This window comes from Penicillium antarcticum (assembly GCF_028974205.1).
Source record: "Penicillium antarcticum strain IBT 31339 chromosome Unknown utg000003l_segment0_segment0, whole genome shotgun sequence".
In the NCBI taxonomy this organism is placed as follows: domain Eukaryota; kingdom Fungi; phylum Ascomycota; class Eurotiomycetes; order Eurotiales; family Aspergillaceae; genus Penicillium; species Penicillium antarcticum.
Window position 1 is genome coordinate 1,455,501 of NW_026695301.1, and position 13,734 is coordinate 1,469,234.

The window sequence follows — 13,734 nt, forward strand, 5'->3', positions numbered from 1 at the left end:
CTTTTAAAACCAAGTAGAAGAGGGAAATAAATGAAAATTGAGATTGATATCAAACAATACCCATACTCCCTAGATATCCCCTCGAATCCGGCCCTCCATTCCATCCCGACCCCCACCCCATCAAGAACCATCCGTCGATACCAAAGCTCAGCATCGAGATTCATGGGATCCGTGGAGAGAAAAGAATGCCAATTATCAGCCGCTAGAATCCGCAAACGCCAGGATTCGTTTCCTTGATAATCTCATGGGAAGATGGATGGTGCATGCCCATATTAGTAGCACGGGCCTTTCTTTGATGCTTCCACCCTGCTTCCAACATTACTGTCTGCCATCCAACAAAGTTGATACTCATGGTTCTATGCCATCTCATATATGAAGGTCTTCCTCAGTATATCTCCCACAGCTCGGACCTGCTCTCTCGCTTGCCAACCCCTTCCAGCAATCTTTCCCATAACCAGGAAATAAGCCACGAAGGGCCACTTTCCTTCTTCCTCAGGGTCTGGAATCACTTCCCCGGCCTGCGTAAATATTGCATGTTCAGGAACATAATCCATAATTCCACCAGGAAGCGGTTTGGCACCTCCGAAGGTCCCGCCGCGATCGGCAGGAATGAAGACAATATGAGAGGGATACTGGGCGGTTTCTGCTAGTGGGTGGCTTAGCGCGAGAATGGCGTTTTTGAACGTTTTCCCCTTGTCTGATTCCATTTCTGATACCGGCGGTGCGGTTGCCAACAGCATCTGTAGCGCGAAGTAATCAATGCCATATGTATATTCCACTGCGAACGATTCCTGGTGGCCAGGAAGTCTGGGATTAATTTCGATTAGAAAGACGCTTGGATTGGTAGTACTCGACTGAACGGTGTTATCTGCTAGCTCCATGCCTCGTCCAGTATCTGTGTAGGTTTTCTTGCTGTCCTTGACTCGAGCTTCAAGATGGTAGACCCCGTTTCGGAACCCCATTTTGAGCAAAGTCTGCGTCAACGACGATTTCAACAAGGATATCTCTGACTCTGGTAACATCGAGGGCATTATGGTGGAAAGTTCCGCGAAGGACATTGATGGTGATGTTGACGTGGACATCTCCGCCGAAGATGGAAAATCGTCATTTATCTCGCTCCATATCAGCTTCCCATCCACAATTACAAAGTTGGCATCCACTTCTGGCCCCGAAACGTAGGGTTCCACCAGGGCATTCGTCCCGGGGAACTTTTCTTCGTTGCGCTGCACAGCGCCACAAAGCTCTGCTTCACAAGTCACCTTGCTAACCCCATCTGAGGCGCAACCGGTCGTCGGCTTGACAATCAGCGGGAACTCCAATGGTGATGAGAGCTGACGCAACTGTTCATCCAAATCGGCAATGTTGGTCACAGAAAGCACGGGGACACCAGAAGATGCGAATGACCGTGTCTTGTACTTATCCCGACACATTTCAAGAGCTTCAGGTGGATTAGCTGGCAGTCCCATCTTCCTGGCGGCCTGGGCTGTGGCCAAGATGTGGGTATCGGTATAAGTAGTGATACCATCAATTCGACCTTTGCTGGTTGAAAGGGCTGCCACAATGCGATCCACGAGCCCTTCGTCCATTTTCAGGTCACATGGGATAAACTCGTCGCGCATATCCTCCATGGTGGAGTCTTGGACCCAGTGTCCGGCACTGTCAAGAACAACCAAGTCGACCCCCAGTGCTTGCACGGCACGGTAGATGCCTTGTGATGCAGTGGATACAGATGGGTTGGGGCGACCATCTATCATAGCAATGCGCTTCCTAGGCAATGGTGTCTCCAAGATCCAAGAAAAAGATAGCCTCGCATCTGTCTCTTCTTCCAATATGGCTAGAGCGGACTTTACTAGGTCTGTGCTAAACCCAGGAATTGGCTTAAGTAAAATTGCACCAACCGCCCCCTTCATACCTCGCTGGAGTACGTCGTTGGCATTGACATCAAATGCAGGTATAAACTGTTGCAAGGGAATGCAGTCCAATACTTTCTCGGCAAGCGAGCAGGTCAGGAATCGTCTGTGGAAAAAGTCGTTGCGGACGACATAGCCGTGGACTCTGGGGAGTATTAACTTTGCTGCCGTGATTGATGTGCCACAGTCTTCGATGCTTTGCAGAATGGCACGTTCAATCACGCTGTTTTCCGCGTCGCCAGCTATCACCGGCCCATTGGGAGGGGAAACATCATAGGGCCTTATTGATATGGGAACCAAGATTACATCTAGGGTGTAATATGGAGACGTATATTTGGGGGGCGGGTTTAATTGCCAATGGCATTGAGCGAATCCTTGAAGGGCTTAGCAGGAGTATGCCTATATTCAAGGAGACAAAGTGAAGCCTACCACACTTTCCAGTGGCATCAATTTCCCATTGTAATGTGCCAGTAGCTAGAGCCATCACGCAAGGATTTGTATATGAATATGGTAGAGTAAATACCTAGATCTATCTTGACTAGAGCAAGAAATGTGCGTGATTATATAGTCTTCATCACGTGTGGAGTACAATCTTACAGTACCGTACGCCGCTCTCCCTTACCCCTTGCAGTCGAACTCCGAAGCCCCTGTGGATCCGTACACCGTCAGCAACTCCACCGATCTCCCCTGGGCCCCGGCCCGCAACTCTAGGCGTTCTAGTCAATACACGTATTATAATTACTTATCTCGGAGGGGCCATTCGCACATCCTCTTCGAGTTCTTTCATCCATCCAGGATGCCTGTCCGTCTGCCATACCCGCAGCTCCGCGCCTTTTCGACCAAGCCCAGGCAATGTGCCAAATTCGACAAATTCGAGCTGTATGGGGGCCGCCCCATCCCCGCCAATAAGCAGCGATTGATCCCGACATCGGGCAGCTATCCACAGGGGTTCACTGTAGGCAGTACGCGCGCCGGCATTAAGCCCGCCGGCAACATCCAACCAGATTTGGTCATTGTCGCGTCAGAAACCCCAGCATCAGGTGCCGCAGTCTTCACCAAGAATGAATTCTGTGCTGCTTCTGTGTCGGTCAGCCGAGAGCTAATGCGCCACACCAATGGTGCTGGACTGCGAGGCGTCGTTGCAAATGCCGGGTGTGCCAACACCCTCACCGGGCAGGCGGGACTAGATGATGCAACCGCCATGGGGCGCGAGGCGGCGAGATGTATATCTAATGGGACGGCTGATAATGGAAATTCTTTGATGGTCATGCACACAGGCGCAGGTGCACAGCGGTAGGCTTATTCTTACTGCATTGATTGAATTTTCACCCAAACAGACATACTGATGCCCAAAATAGGCTCCCTATCGACAATATATTGCATCACCTACCCAAATTGACTAAAACGATGGGAAATACGCATGATCACTGGCTCGACGCCGCCGTCGCCCTGAGTACAACCGATACATATCCCAAATTGATTTCGCGTACTTTCAGCTTGCCCTCTGCATCTGCGACTAAATTTTCTCTCGCTGGTCTTACTAAAGGCGCGGGAATGGTCCATCCCAACATGGCCACCACCCTGGGGATCATTTGTACGGACGCTCCGGTGACACCACCAGCCCTACAGATTCTGCTCAAAGGTGCTGCATCTAGATCATACAACTGCATTTCCATTGACGGTGATACCTCCACAAATGACATGGTCACCATGTTTGCGAACGGTGCTGCTGCATCTCCCGATCAGCCCGCGGTTGACATCTCTCCAGAGCCCTCGGTTGATTTTGTCGCGTTCCAGCAAGTGCTCAGCGAATTTATGGCTGACATGGCTAAGCTGGTTGTTCGGGATGCCGAGGGTGCCTCGAAATTCATTACCATTCGCGTACGCGGGTCACCATCTTATGATGCGGCTCATCATATTGCGTCGGTGATCTCACGCTCTGTGCTCTGGAAGACAGGGATCTATGGAAGAGACCCTAACTGGCACGGAATTCTGGCTGCGCTGGGTTATTCGCTCCTGGACACCTCTTTCGCTGGACAGGGTATTATTATCCCAGAGCAGACATCTGTGAGTTTTAGGGATGGCGCCGAGACTGTGAAATTCCTGGATTGCGGCGTCCCTGTTCCCGTTGACGAGGTCAAAATAAAACAAATCATGGACAAAGAAGACATCGAGACTATTGTGGACTTGAGAGATGGCACGGCTGAAAAACCCACCGAGGAGGCCGTTTATTGGACATGCGACATGACGCATGATTTCATTTCAATGAATTCGGGCGTTGAGATTCGCTAGAAAATGTCGGACATGAACTTATATTGAGAGACCCTTAATACAAAAGACTGTTGAATCACCGATAATTCACCTGGCCACGGAACAAACAGCGTTTACCATCTTCGCTGATTGCAGTGCGGCCGTGCAAAGTGCCATAGTTATCAATGATGAGCAGATCACCCACCTGCCACGGGTGCTGGTACAAGTAGCGCTTCTGATACAGGAAGGCATACAATTCATCCAACAGCGCCACCGACTCTTCGTCAGTCGCACCCTTAACTCGGATGTTCCAGCTGCGCTCCGTGTCCTCGGGGAATGGCAAAGACACAGCGAGACATTTCCGACCACGCTCCATTGTGACAGGCTGTTTCTCAAACCACTTATCCTCCAGACTCTTCATGTGATGGCCCGTCTCGACAATCTGATACTCAAACATGGCATTCTCCACCGCCAAGCGCAGCCGCTCAGGCATCTCCAACATGGCCGCGACCTGGTCCACGACAGTCGTCTCGCCACTGCCAGGCAGGTCGTTGAACTCGCTCGCATACAACATCAACAGATCGGGACGATGGCCAACGAATAGTCCGTCCGTGTGTGCCGGCAGCATACCGCGGCCTAGCACAACATTGCCCTTCTCCCGTGTTGCAGGCAGCTTCATTAGATCCGACCCGCCGGTCTGGAACTTGTGCTGCACCGGCTCACCGAGCGCACGCACAACCGATCGGAACCCATCTTCTGATAGGTCCAAGTTACGGACCAGCACGAAACGAGACGAGGCGGAGTTTTCCAAAATTGTCTTGACGAGCACTGCGCGCGAAGCGTCGTCTGTTGCCCCAGTTCCATCCAGGACCAGACCCGCTCCGGATGAGGTAAGGGTACGAATTGGCGCTGCGAGTTTATTCGTTGGCTGGGGACCACCAGGGTACTTAGGGATCAGGTCGTTGATGCCGGCGAATGGGTCTTGCAGCAGACGAGCAGTGATCTCCTTGAACGCATCGCTATAGGCGGCCACCTTGCGGTCTCGACCACCGAATGTGGAGTCCAAGCCCCCCTGCAGCCCACCGCCGAGATGAATACCAATCTTCTGGCGCCACGCCGTCGTCCGAGGGACATAAGGCTCCATGGCGGCGCGGAAGTAAGCCTTTTCTCGGCCGTCGCGCACCTTGAGTGAAGGCTCAATGTCTAGGGCAGTGCGCACAACATCAGGATGCCAGTATGGATGGCTTAGTCTTTTGCCATACAGTCGGGCGACAAAGTCAGTGAACTCGCCGCTGTGCCGGGTAATGTCAACGCCATCGATGACTTCCTGGATTAGCGCGTCTTTCTCAACCGAGTCAGGCGGCAGGCCCAGGTTCAACAGATCGTTCCCGTAACCGGTCAGCACATGGCGTTCCTTGATATATCCGCCGCGGATCAGCGCTGTGATGGTAAGAGCGATATCCACGCGCTCCTGCTCGGCGGTACCGAGAGCTCTCATACTCTCCGGGGCGGCAGCCAACAACTCATCCGTGGTGAGGTCAATTTTAATGTGTGGGATCCCCAGAGCATTGGCTAGTTCGGCTGCCTCGACGTGCTCGTTGCCCCAGGGAGAGCCTGCGCTATAAGCAGTGACCTTCAGACCCGAAAGTACGGCGAATGTGGTGACAGCACCGGAATCGATACCGCCGGACAAAAGGGTTGCTACCTCCGTCTCGCCTTGAGTAAATTCCATAACGGCAGTCTGCAAAGATGTGATAAAGGCAGAGCCAGCCTGAGAAAAATCGTGGATTGTCGGGTTGAGAGCAGCCAGCACGACCGGGTCAGCGTCGACCTGGGTATTGAAGATCCAGCCGCTTCTACCTGCCTTTTGCAGCGTGAAGGAAGCATGGGCAGGCAGCTGTGACACGCCCAGGAAACTAGTCGTCTCGTCGCGGTTGATGATGGTGGGATCGGCAAAACCAACTGGCATTCCCCATGTCGAACGAGCCATTTGCAGAGCAAAAACGTCTGTACTCACAGCCCATGCACGTTTGGTTGTGTTACGCACAATATACAAAGGAGGGTCATTCATAGCACCCGTGCGCATGCGGAATGTGTCCCCTTGGATCTGGAAAGAGGTTGCCCATTCGGAGAACTCCCGAGAACTGGAGCTCTCGTCTTGCCAGTAGTACGTTTTGGAATTGAGAGCGGCACCCTCGCCATACACATGAATGCCTGAGGGCTTGGTGATCTTCAGGGTCTTTGAGAGGGATGGAATCGGCTCACTGGCTATAAGAATCCATGATGGAGCTCCCGTGGCTGGTTGTTGCTGGTGATTCTTGGTGAGAATGTTTTTCATGTTTTCCTGGCATTCACCGGTGGCGAAAGTTGAGCGATGGGAGCGTTTGGCCTGTTCGGCTAGTTTGTGCAGGCCATTGACAAAACTGGCGTTGATATGTGGTCGAGTTTGCTGAACGGCCTCAGGCGTCCAGGCGCCAATGGTTTGGGCTCTCTCCAAGGCACGGATAACCAGCATCTTAGAATGTACAACTTCGTGCAACAGGCCGTCGGCGAGTGCGGACTTTGCGTTCCATTTATCAGCCGTGAAAATCATCTTTTGCATCACAATCCGGCCAACGACCGCCTCGAGCATGAAGCCGCCAAAGTTGCAAGCAATGCCCATGCGGAACTCAGGCATCATCAGTTGGCACGAGTCAGAGCCAATCCGATAATCACAACAGAGCGCGACCTGTAGACCTAGACCGACGGCATAGCCATCAATAGCGGCGATCACAGGCTTGGAGATACCGGCGATGGTCGTGTACAGATTGGTAACATCGTCAAGCCAGTGATCGACCTCGTCACCACCGTTGAAGGTTGTGGTTTCATTGAAATCTCCGCCGGCGCTGAAGGACCGACCTTGCCCCCCGGTGAGGACAATGCATCCAACACTCCTGTCTGCTTCGAGGTGTGTAATGACTGATTCTAGCGCTCGCATCTTTGGCTGGCTGAAGGGATTCTGTCGGTGTCCCTTGGAGAACTCAACCAACGCGACTCGGTCGTGGTGGGTGACCACGAATGGACTGGACGCGTCCTCCTCTGTGCCATTGGTCTGTGGAATTGTCATGGTGAAGGGTGTTTATGGAGTATAAAAGCGCTATGGTAAAATGGTGTCCGGGTTACTGGTGGGTTTTAAGTATGTTCTCGCATGAACGGCCCATAAGTTATACCATTAATGTGAATCTTTTTGGAACCGTTATCTTTGATTTCAGTTTCATTTTCACTGAACAGAGTGGCTGTAGACCGCTGATACAGTGCCATCTGTACGTGCAACTCGGGTAATCGTGAGGTCGTGGAGTGATCGGCAACAAGGGCTGATTCATGCAACCTGCACAGTCAGCTGGCCCACAATAGTTTGCATTAGTGGCATTCCTCACAGTCAGCATTACTTTGATTTACATTTACTGACTAATCTTCATGCTTGCACATTTGCCTGGTTCGCAAGGCTGCGCGTCAGGAGTGGAAATGCTGACCAGAATGCATGGAATCGTAAAATACCAAAACATAGAGATGTGCTGTAATGACCGAGTTCCCACTGGCTTGACCGAAAAGCGTGTGTACGAATGTGTATTGTGATGCTTCAGTTGTATATAGGCAGATTTGCAAGAGTCGTTTATCTATCGATCCGCCAGATTCTGTTAGATATATTGTACTTGCCCACTTCAACACCGGTATTCACAGACAGTCTTCCACATATTACTACTGAAAGACCGAACGATGGAGAAGGTCTGGAGAGTGGGCACCACAGTCCCAGAGACGATTCATGATCATGTGCATAAATGCGTCGCTCAGACGGTGTTGAAGCAACCTCAAAGTCCGGCAGTATGTGCTTGGGATGGAGAACTCTCGTACGCCGAATTGGATCGGTTAGCTAGGAAGCTAGCCGGTCAATTGGTCGTCCTCGGCGTTCAGCCAGGGGAAATTGTTCCTCTGTTGTTTGAAAAGTCTCTTTGGACTGCCGTGGCTGTTTTGGGCGTCGTGAAGGCTGGTGCTGGATTCGTTATACTGGACCGATTTCTTCCCGAATCTCGCCTTCAAAGTATTGTGAAACTGTCGGAGCCAAAGTACATCTTGACCTCAGTTTCGAATCGAGACCAAGCAGAGCGACTGTCTCCAGGCGCTCCTGTTGTGGTCGGGCCATCACTAGGAGCTGACGACGATGGTCCGTTTCTACCAAACGACCATCCAGCGCCACACCCATCCTCTATTGTCTATGTCGTCTTCACATCAGGCAGCACTGGTAATCCAAAAGGATGTATGGTCTCCCACGAAAACTTGTGCTCTGCACTTCACCACCAGATCCCCTGTCTGGGGTACACGCCAGAATCAAGGGTCTTCGATTTTGCTTCCTACAGTTTCGATATCACCATTCACAATATGTTCGCAACTTGGTGGACTGGAGGCTGCGTGTGTATACCCAGCGACGTTGATCGAACTGAGAATCTGGCCAAGACTATGACCCGTATGCAGGCGTCGCTGGTACATTTGACACCAACAGTGGCACGGCTATTGGATCCAGAGTCTGTCCTCACGCTAGATACATTGATCTTGTTGGGCGAAATGATTACAGATCATGATATAAAGCCTTGGTGGGGACGGGTTAAGCGGTTGATAAATGCTTATGGTCCAACTGAGTGTACGTCATACAGCGCGCTCAACTACCAGGCGTCCAGTCCCACTATGCTGGCTAGTATTGGAATCGGGAAGGGCTCAGTCGTATGGGTCGTTGATTCGGAGGATCATCACATTTTGCTCCCATGGGGCCAACCTGGGGAGCTCCTAATTGAGGGCCCTATCGTTGGGCTGGGATACCTGAACGACCCAGAGAAGACTGAAGCCACATTCATAGAAGACCCAAGATGGCTGATTGAAGGGGGCTGTGGTGTTCCAGGAAGACATGGTCGACTGTATAAGACGGGCGATCTTGGAATGTACTCTGAAGACGGCAGTATTGTCATCCTGGGACGCAAGGATACCCAAGTCAAAATCCGTGGTAACAGGATTGAGCTAGGCGAGGTTGAATGCGAAGTGCAAGACTGTATGCCGGAAGTCTCACGAGTGGTGGCTGAAGCAATACGGCCCCAACAATCAAAAAGCCACATTCTGGCTGTGTTTCTATGCATGCCAGGTTCTACTTCTGGGCCTGACGCTGAGATGATCAATGTCAGCAAAGAAACTGTTGCGCGTTTAGCACAAAAAGTGCCGATGTACATGCTTCCCTCGCTGTTCTTCAGTATGGCAGAGCTACCTTTGACATTGACCGGAAAGCTCGACCGCAGGCGTCTCCGTGAGATTGGAAGCTCTTGGTCGATGGAAAAGGTTGTATTAGCTGCCTCCAGTGATAAAAGACCACCCCGAACACGTGAGGAGGATGAACTTCGGAGCCTCTGGGCACATATTTTCAACATTGATCAGTGTTTGATCGGTATTGACGACGACTTCTTCCATCTTGGCGGCGATTCCATGTCCGCTCTGCAGCTTGTCGGGGCAGCCCGAAAGGTTGGGTCGCTCTTGACATTGGCAAGTATATTCCAAAACCCCATTCTTTCAGCGATGTCCAAAGCTGCTACCCGAGCCCTCTCAATTGATATTCCCCTTACGCATAATTCCCTGGGTCTTACTTTCATTGATGAAGACATGAGAGATGATCTAACCGCCCACATTGCAACATCCATTGGCCTCAAGGACTCCGATGTGGCAGAGGTTTTACCTCTGACTGACATGCAAGAGTACTATATCCGTGACGGCATGACTGAGAATCGCCAATTCGTCGACTACTATTATCTGGACCTTGGCCCAGACGTAGACATCCCTCGGTTGAAAAGCAGCTGTCGGCAGATCATGGAATTGTTCCCCATCATCACGGCGACCTTTGTCCTTTACCAGGGTCAGCACTTTGCAGTCACCCCTAAAATCTTACAATTGCCCTTCGGAATCATTGATGTCACGCAAGATCTGCCAGATGCGACAGCAACTCTCTGCTTAGAGGATATCAGCATCTTTGAACGGTACCAAACAATTGTTCGCTTTACCCTCGTCCGCCATCAAAGCCAGGGCATGCGCTTGATACTGCGCCTCTCCCACGCACAGTACGATGCGGTGTCTATCGGACTGATATTCAAAGCAATGGGTGAATTCTACCGCAGCAGTACACCCGCTAAACGACCCACCTTCTCTCACTATATAGCCCACATTTCTCAGCGCCGGCCGAGTTCAATTTCCTACTTTAAACGAGTTCTTGGTGATGTTTGCTTCACAGAAATGAGCACTCAATTCTTGCCAATGAATCCTCCAACTACAGCTGTGCCTTACCGTCTCCAAAACGAGATCCTCACCCCCAGAACACACCCAGGCATTACCCTTGCCTCAGTGATGAGTGCCGCATGGGCAATTTTCCTCTCAAAGCTGCTGAACTGCAACGATATCGTGTTCGGACGTCTCATCAATGGTCGCAACGCGCCTCTGCCAGGAATCGAAGAACTCGTTGGATGTTGTATTAACGTGTCCCCCGCTCGGGTCTCTCTCAAATCGCCGAAGATGACAGTCAAGGACCTCATTCAAGATGTGCAAAATCAATTTGCAGCACTTGGTGATGCCGACGCGCTTGGATTTGAAGAAGCTGTTCGCGAGTGTACGACATGGCCGGCTGGTAAGGGAATCTATACTGCTACAATGCACCAAAATGTCGAAGAAGATCTTCCCTTTGAGTTTGAAGATGGCTTTACAGGGCACTTGCGCCGTTTTGAAAATGATCGGCGTTTGCCATTCTTCCTGTATATGATTTCCTATCCTCGGGGCGACAAAATGGGAGTGGAGATATTCTCACACACGCGAATGGTATGCGAAGAAAAAGCAAGACTTTTGCTAGATCGCTTCTGTCCGGTGGTGGAACAGGTAGCTGAGGCGTTGCGAGAAGGGATGTGTATTGAAGATATCGAGATAGAGTGCAATTGGTGAAATTTCGGACATTACGCGGAAACCTTCAAGTGATTCACCGTTCAACACATTGTTCCGTTCCAGTTTGAAAATCAACAGCTGACTTTTGCTCTACTCGATATAGCGGATCCTTATTGCCGTCATCATCGTCGTCGTCTAGCCATCATTGGAAGTTCACATCTGCGCCGAGCGCCGCCAATGTAGAAATCGTCATGTAGTTATCAACCCGTGCCGCTCGTTGCATACTCGTCTCGCCATTCTCATCCCGTGCATCGACTGATGCTCCATAGGAAACTAACAGGGACACCATCTCAGAGGCTAGAGCTCCGTGCTGCACTGGAAAGCCCGCGCACAGGTGCAGCGGCGTTCGCCCATGCTCGTCAAGCGCATGCACGTTTGCGCCATGCTGACACAGCACCTGTACACTAGCTATACTTAAGTTCAGCACCGCAATGTGTAACGGCGATGGGCCTCTACGGCCTTGCTTAGGGCGTGAGATATTTTGAGAAGTGCTCTGGTCAGATAAGGACACTGTTGGACGCACGAAATTGGCCACTTGCGCGTTCAAAGGAGCAGAAGGAGGCTTGGGAACTTTTAGTTCCTGCTGATATGCAGGAACACCTAAATATATTGGTGATGATGCGTATAGCTCGCGATTTGGGGGTAATGTTGATTCGGGCCCTTCTGATACGTCCGCCGATGCCCCCGACCACCCCGGCGAAGCAGATCCTAGGGAATAATTTGCCGCGACAGGAGCGTAGCGGCTTTCTTGAATAGGAGTCCGCATCCAGGAAGCATTTTCGCAGGGATCGACAGATTCGACGGACCCAGCAGGTGTCACTGTTCCCGGAGAGACAGTCAGCTCGCATGGCAGCAAACTGCCATGTCCATCCATCCAATCCGGCGCGAGAGAGGCATTGATTTGTGGCGATAAGGACGGCTGCGAGGCTGGTATACCGGGGTGGGCGGCTATCTGCGTTGGTAAGCTATATCCTTGCCGTTGCAAAAACGCTTGAGCCGCTTCTAACTCGGCGAGACGGGCTTTCAATGAAATCCCTTTGACCATAATAGATTGTCAGCGTAGTCCTTATCTCAAGAAGTTCCATTCGCCTGGAATCTCCGATTATGGGGCAGGGACCTACGGTGTCGACGTTGGGCTTCACGGTTCTGAATGCGGCGCTTCTCAGTGCTGCTCATCTGTTGGGCAAGCATGGGGAATGGATTTCGAGATTGTATGCCCGTGTATCGGCCATCCTCATCATTGCTTTTTAGTCATCTAAATTGCCTTCAAGGTTCGGGGTTCCCCAGTCCTTCCAGCTGCCGTGGGTGGCCTAAGAGTTGGGGGCTGATTTGGGCGGACCGCGTAGGCTACCAAGCCTAGCTGACCCGCTCATGCATGCAATGCAAATCTTGCCAAATGCGAATATTTGGGATCTATCCTTGGTCAAATGCTTGATCCAATGGCGCCACATACATTGATTACACGTTTAATATTCCACCAGTTAGAAATCCTGGGATCACAATTCCGAGTCCAGATCACGACCACTAGAGGCTTGTTTCTTCTCACTTTTGCGGGTTCGAGTCAATCTTATCATCCATGAATTCCGGAAAATGTGATTCGATAGTGGCAGAGTATACTATATTAAAGAAATAATTTCGACTCAAGTAGATCCTATATCAATCCCCTCATTAATAACGTGCAATTGATTTAATCTCTTTAGTTCCTAGCTTTAGTGCCACTTGTACGGCTGGTCCCGCACGTGCGATCTTGGCTGGACCCCGGTTGGGCGAGTTTCAGGTGTGAGAATACGTTTGATAGAGGCTTCTTTGACCTGAAGAATTTTTGCACGGGTCATTCGCTTAGGCTTTGTCGACACCCAGTCCACACTAATTTAGCATCGAATGTCGTCCTAGTATGGATACAGACTTACCGCATACAGAAGAGAGATTAACCGGATCGGGCCGACCCCCGATCGAAACAATCTATACCGTATTGACTTCAACTAATTATCAACACCTAGGAGACCTCATTACATTGCAGGTATTTTGGCGGTACAAGTTAATGATAATATTGGTTATTTTGTTTACTGATGCTGGCTATGCCAATGACGATAAAGGCAAGTTTTCTCACTGTCACAGTAATAATTACTGAATTCTTTACCTAGGCCAGTGGCGCAGACTAGTTCAATACGCTAGTCCCGAGATACAGTAGATGGACCATGCATAAACCCCCAGAAATAAGCACTAAAATGGTGAAAAAGGGTGGGTTGCGGAAACAGCGACCGCGACATTGCAAGGATTCTTCAAAGCAGGCTTTTTCTCGTACTTTTGTCGGCATGACTGCAGGGTTACACCTCGCTGTGTCTTTTTGTTTAGCCCATTTACTTCACATGCCAAGCCCCGATCTAGGAGCCATTGGTGCAAGGGCGCGCCAGATCATGAGTCTTGCCCACCCGCGGAATCCTTCGCTGACTGCATAGTAGAAGGAGCACCACTTGATGAACAAGGCATCTTTGCCAATGACGTACATAGTGTACTCTGCGGGACTAGATAATCAGATCCCTCTCTAGGATGTGTTCCCACCTTCCTTTTCCTTCGA

The 13,734-nt window shown here is 50.9% G+C and overlaps 5 protein-coding genes across 5 annotated transcripts; 2 read left to right on the plus strand and 3 right to left on the minus strand.

Annotated features, from left to right (window-relative positions):
• Positions 1-356: 356 nt before the first annotated feature.
• N7508_003259 (ATP-grasp fold domain containing protein) lies at positions 357-2,394 on the minus strand (the record flags this gene model as incomplete). The annotated part of the gene is made up of 2 exons (XM_058461325.1): positions 357-2,284; positions 2,340-2,394. 2 exons carry the CDS (start codon positions 2,392-2,394, stop codon positions 357-359), a joined length of 1,983 nt encoding a protein of 660 aa, XP_058321902.1.
• A 312-nt stretch (positions 2,395-2,706) lies between these two features.
• Positions 2,707-4,202, plus strand: N7508_003260 (bifunctional ornithine acetyltransferase/N-acetylglutamate synthase; the record flags this gene model as incomplete). The annotated part of the gene is made up of 2 exons (XM_058461326.1): positions 2,707-3,203; positions 3,269-4,202. 2 exons carry the CDS (start codon positions 2,707-2,709, stop codon positions 4,200-4,202), a joined length of 1,431 nt encoding a protein of 476 aa, XP_058321903.1.
• A 55-nt stretch (positions 4,203-4,257) lies between these two features.
• N7508_003261 (Carboxymethylproline synthase) lies at positions 4,258-7,266 on the minus strand (the record flags this gene model as incomplete). The annotated part of the gene is made up of 1 exon (XM_058461327.1): positions 4,258-7,266. One exon carries the CDS (start codon positions 7,264-7,266, stop codon positions 4,258-4,260), a length of 3,009 nt encoding a protein of 1,002 aa, XP_058321904.1.
• Positions 7,267-7,916: 650 nt separating this feature from the next.
• Positions 7,917-11,156, plus strand: N7508_003262 (non-ribosomal peptide synthetase; the record flags this gene model as incomplete). The annotated part of the gene is made up of 1 exon (XM_058461328.1): positions 7,917-11,156. The coding sequence occupies one exon, from the start codon at positions 7,917-7,919 to the stop codon at positions 11,154-11,156; it is 3,240 nt and encodes a 1,079-aa protein (XP_058321905.1).
• A 142-nt stretch (positions 11,157-11,298) lies between these two features.
• On the minus strand, positions 11,299-12,347 carry N7508_003263 (uncharacterized protein; the record flags this gene model as incomplete). Its single annotated transcript, XM_058461329.1, has 2 exons — positions 11,299-12,191; positions 12,278-12,347. 2 exons carry the CDS (start codon positions 12,345-12,347, stop codon positions 11,299-11,301), a joined length of 963 nt encoding a protein of 320 aa, XP_058321906.1.
• Between the last annotated feature and the right edge of the window lie 1,387 nt (positions 12,348-13,734).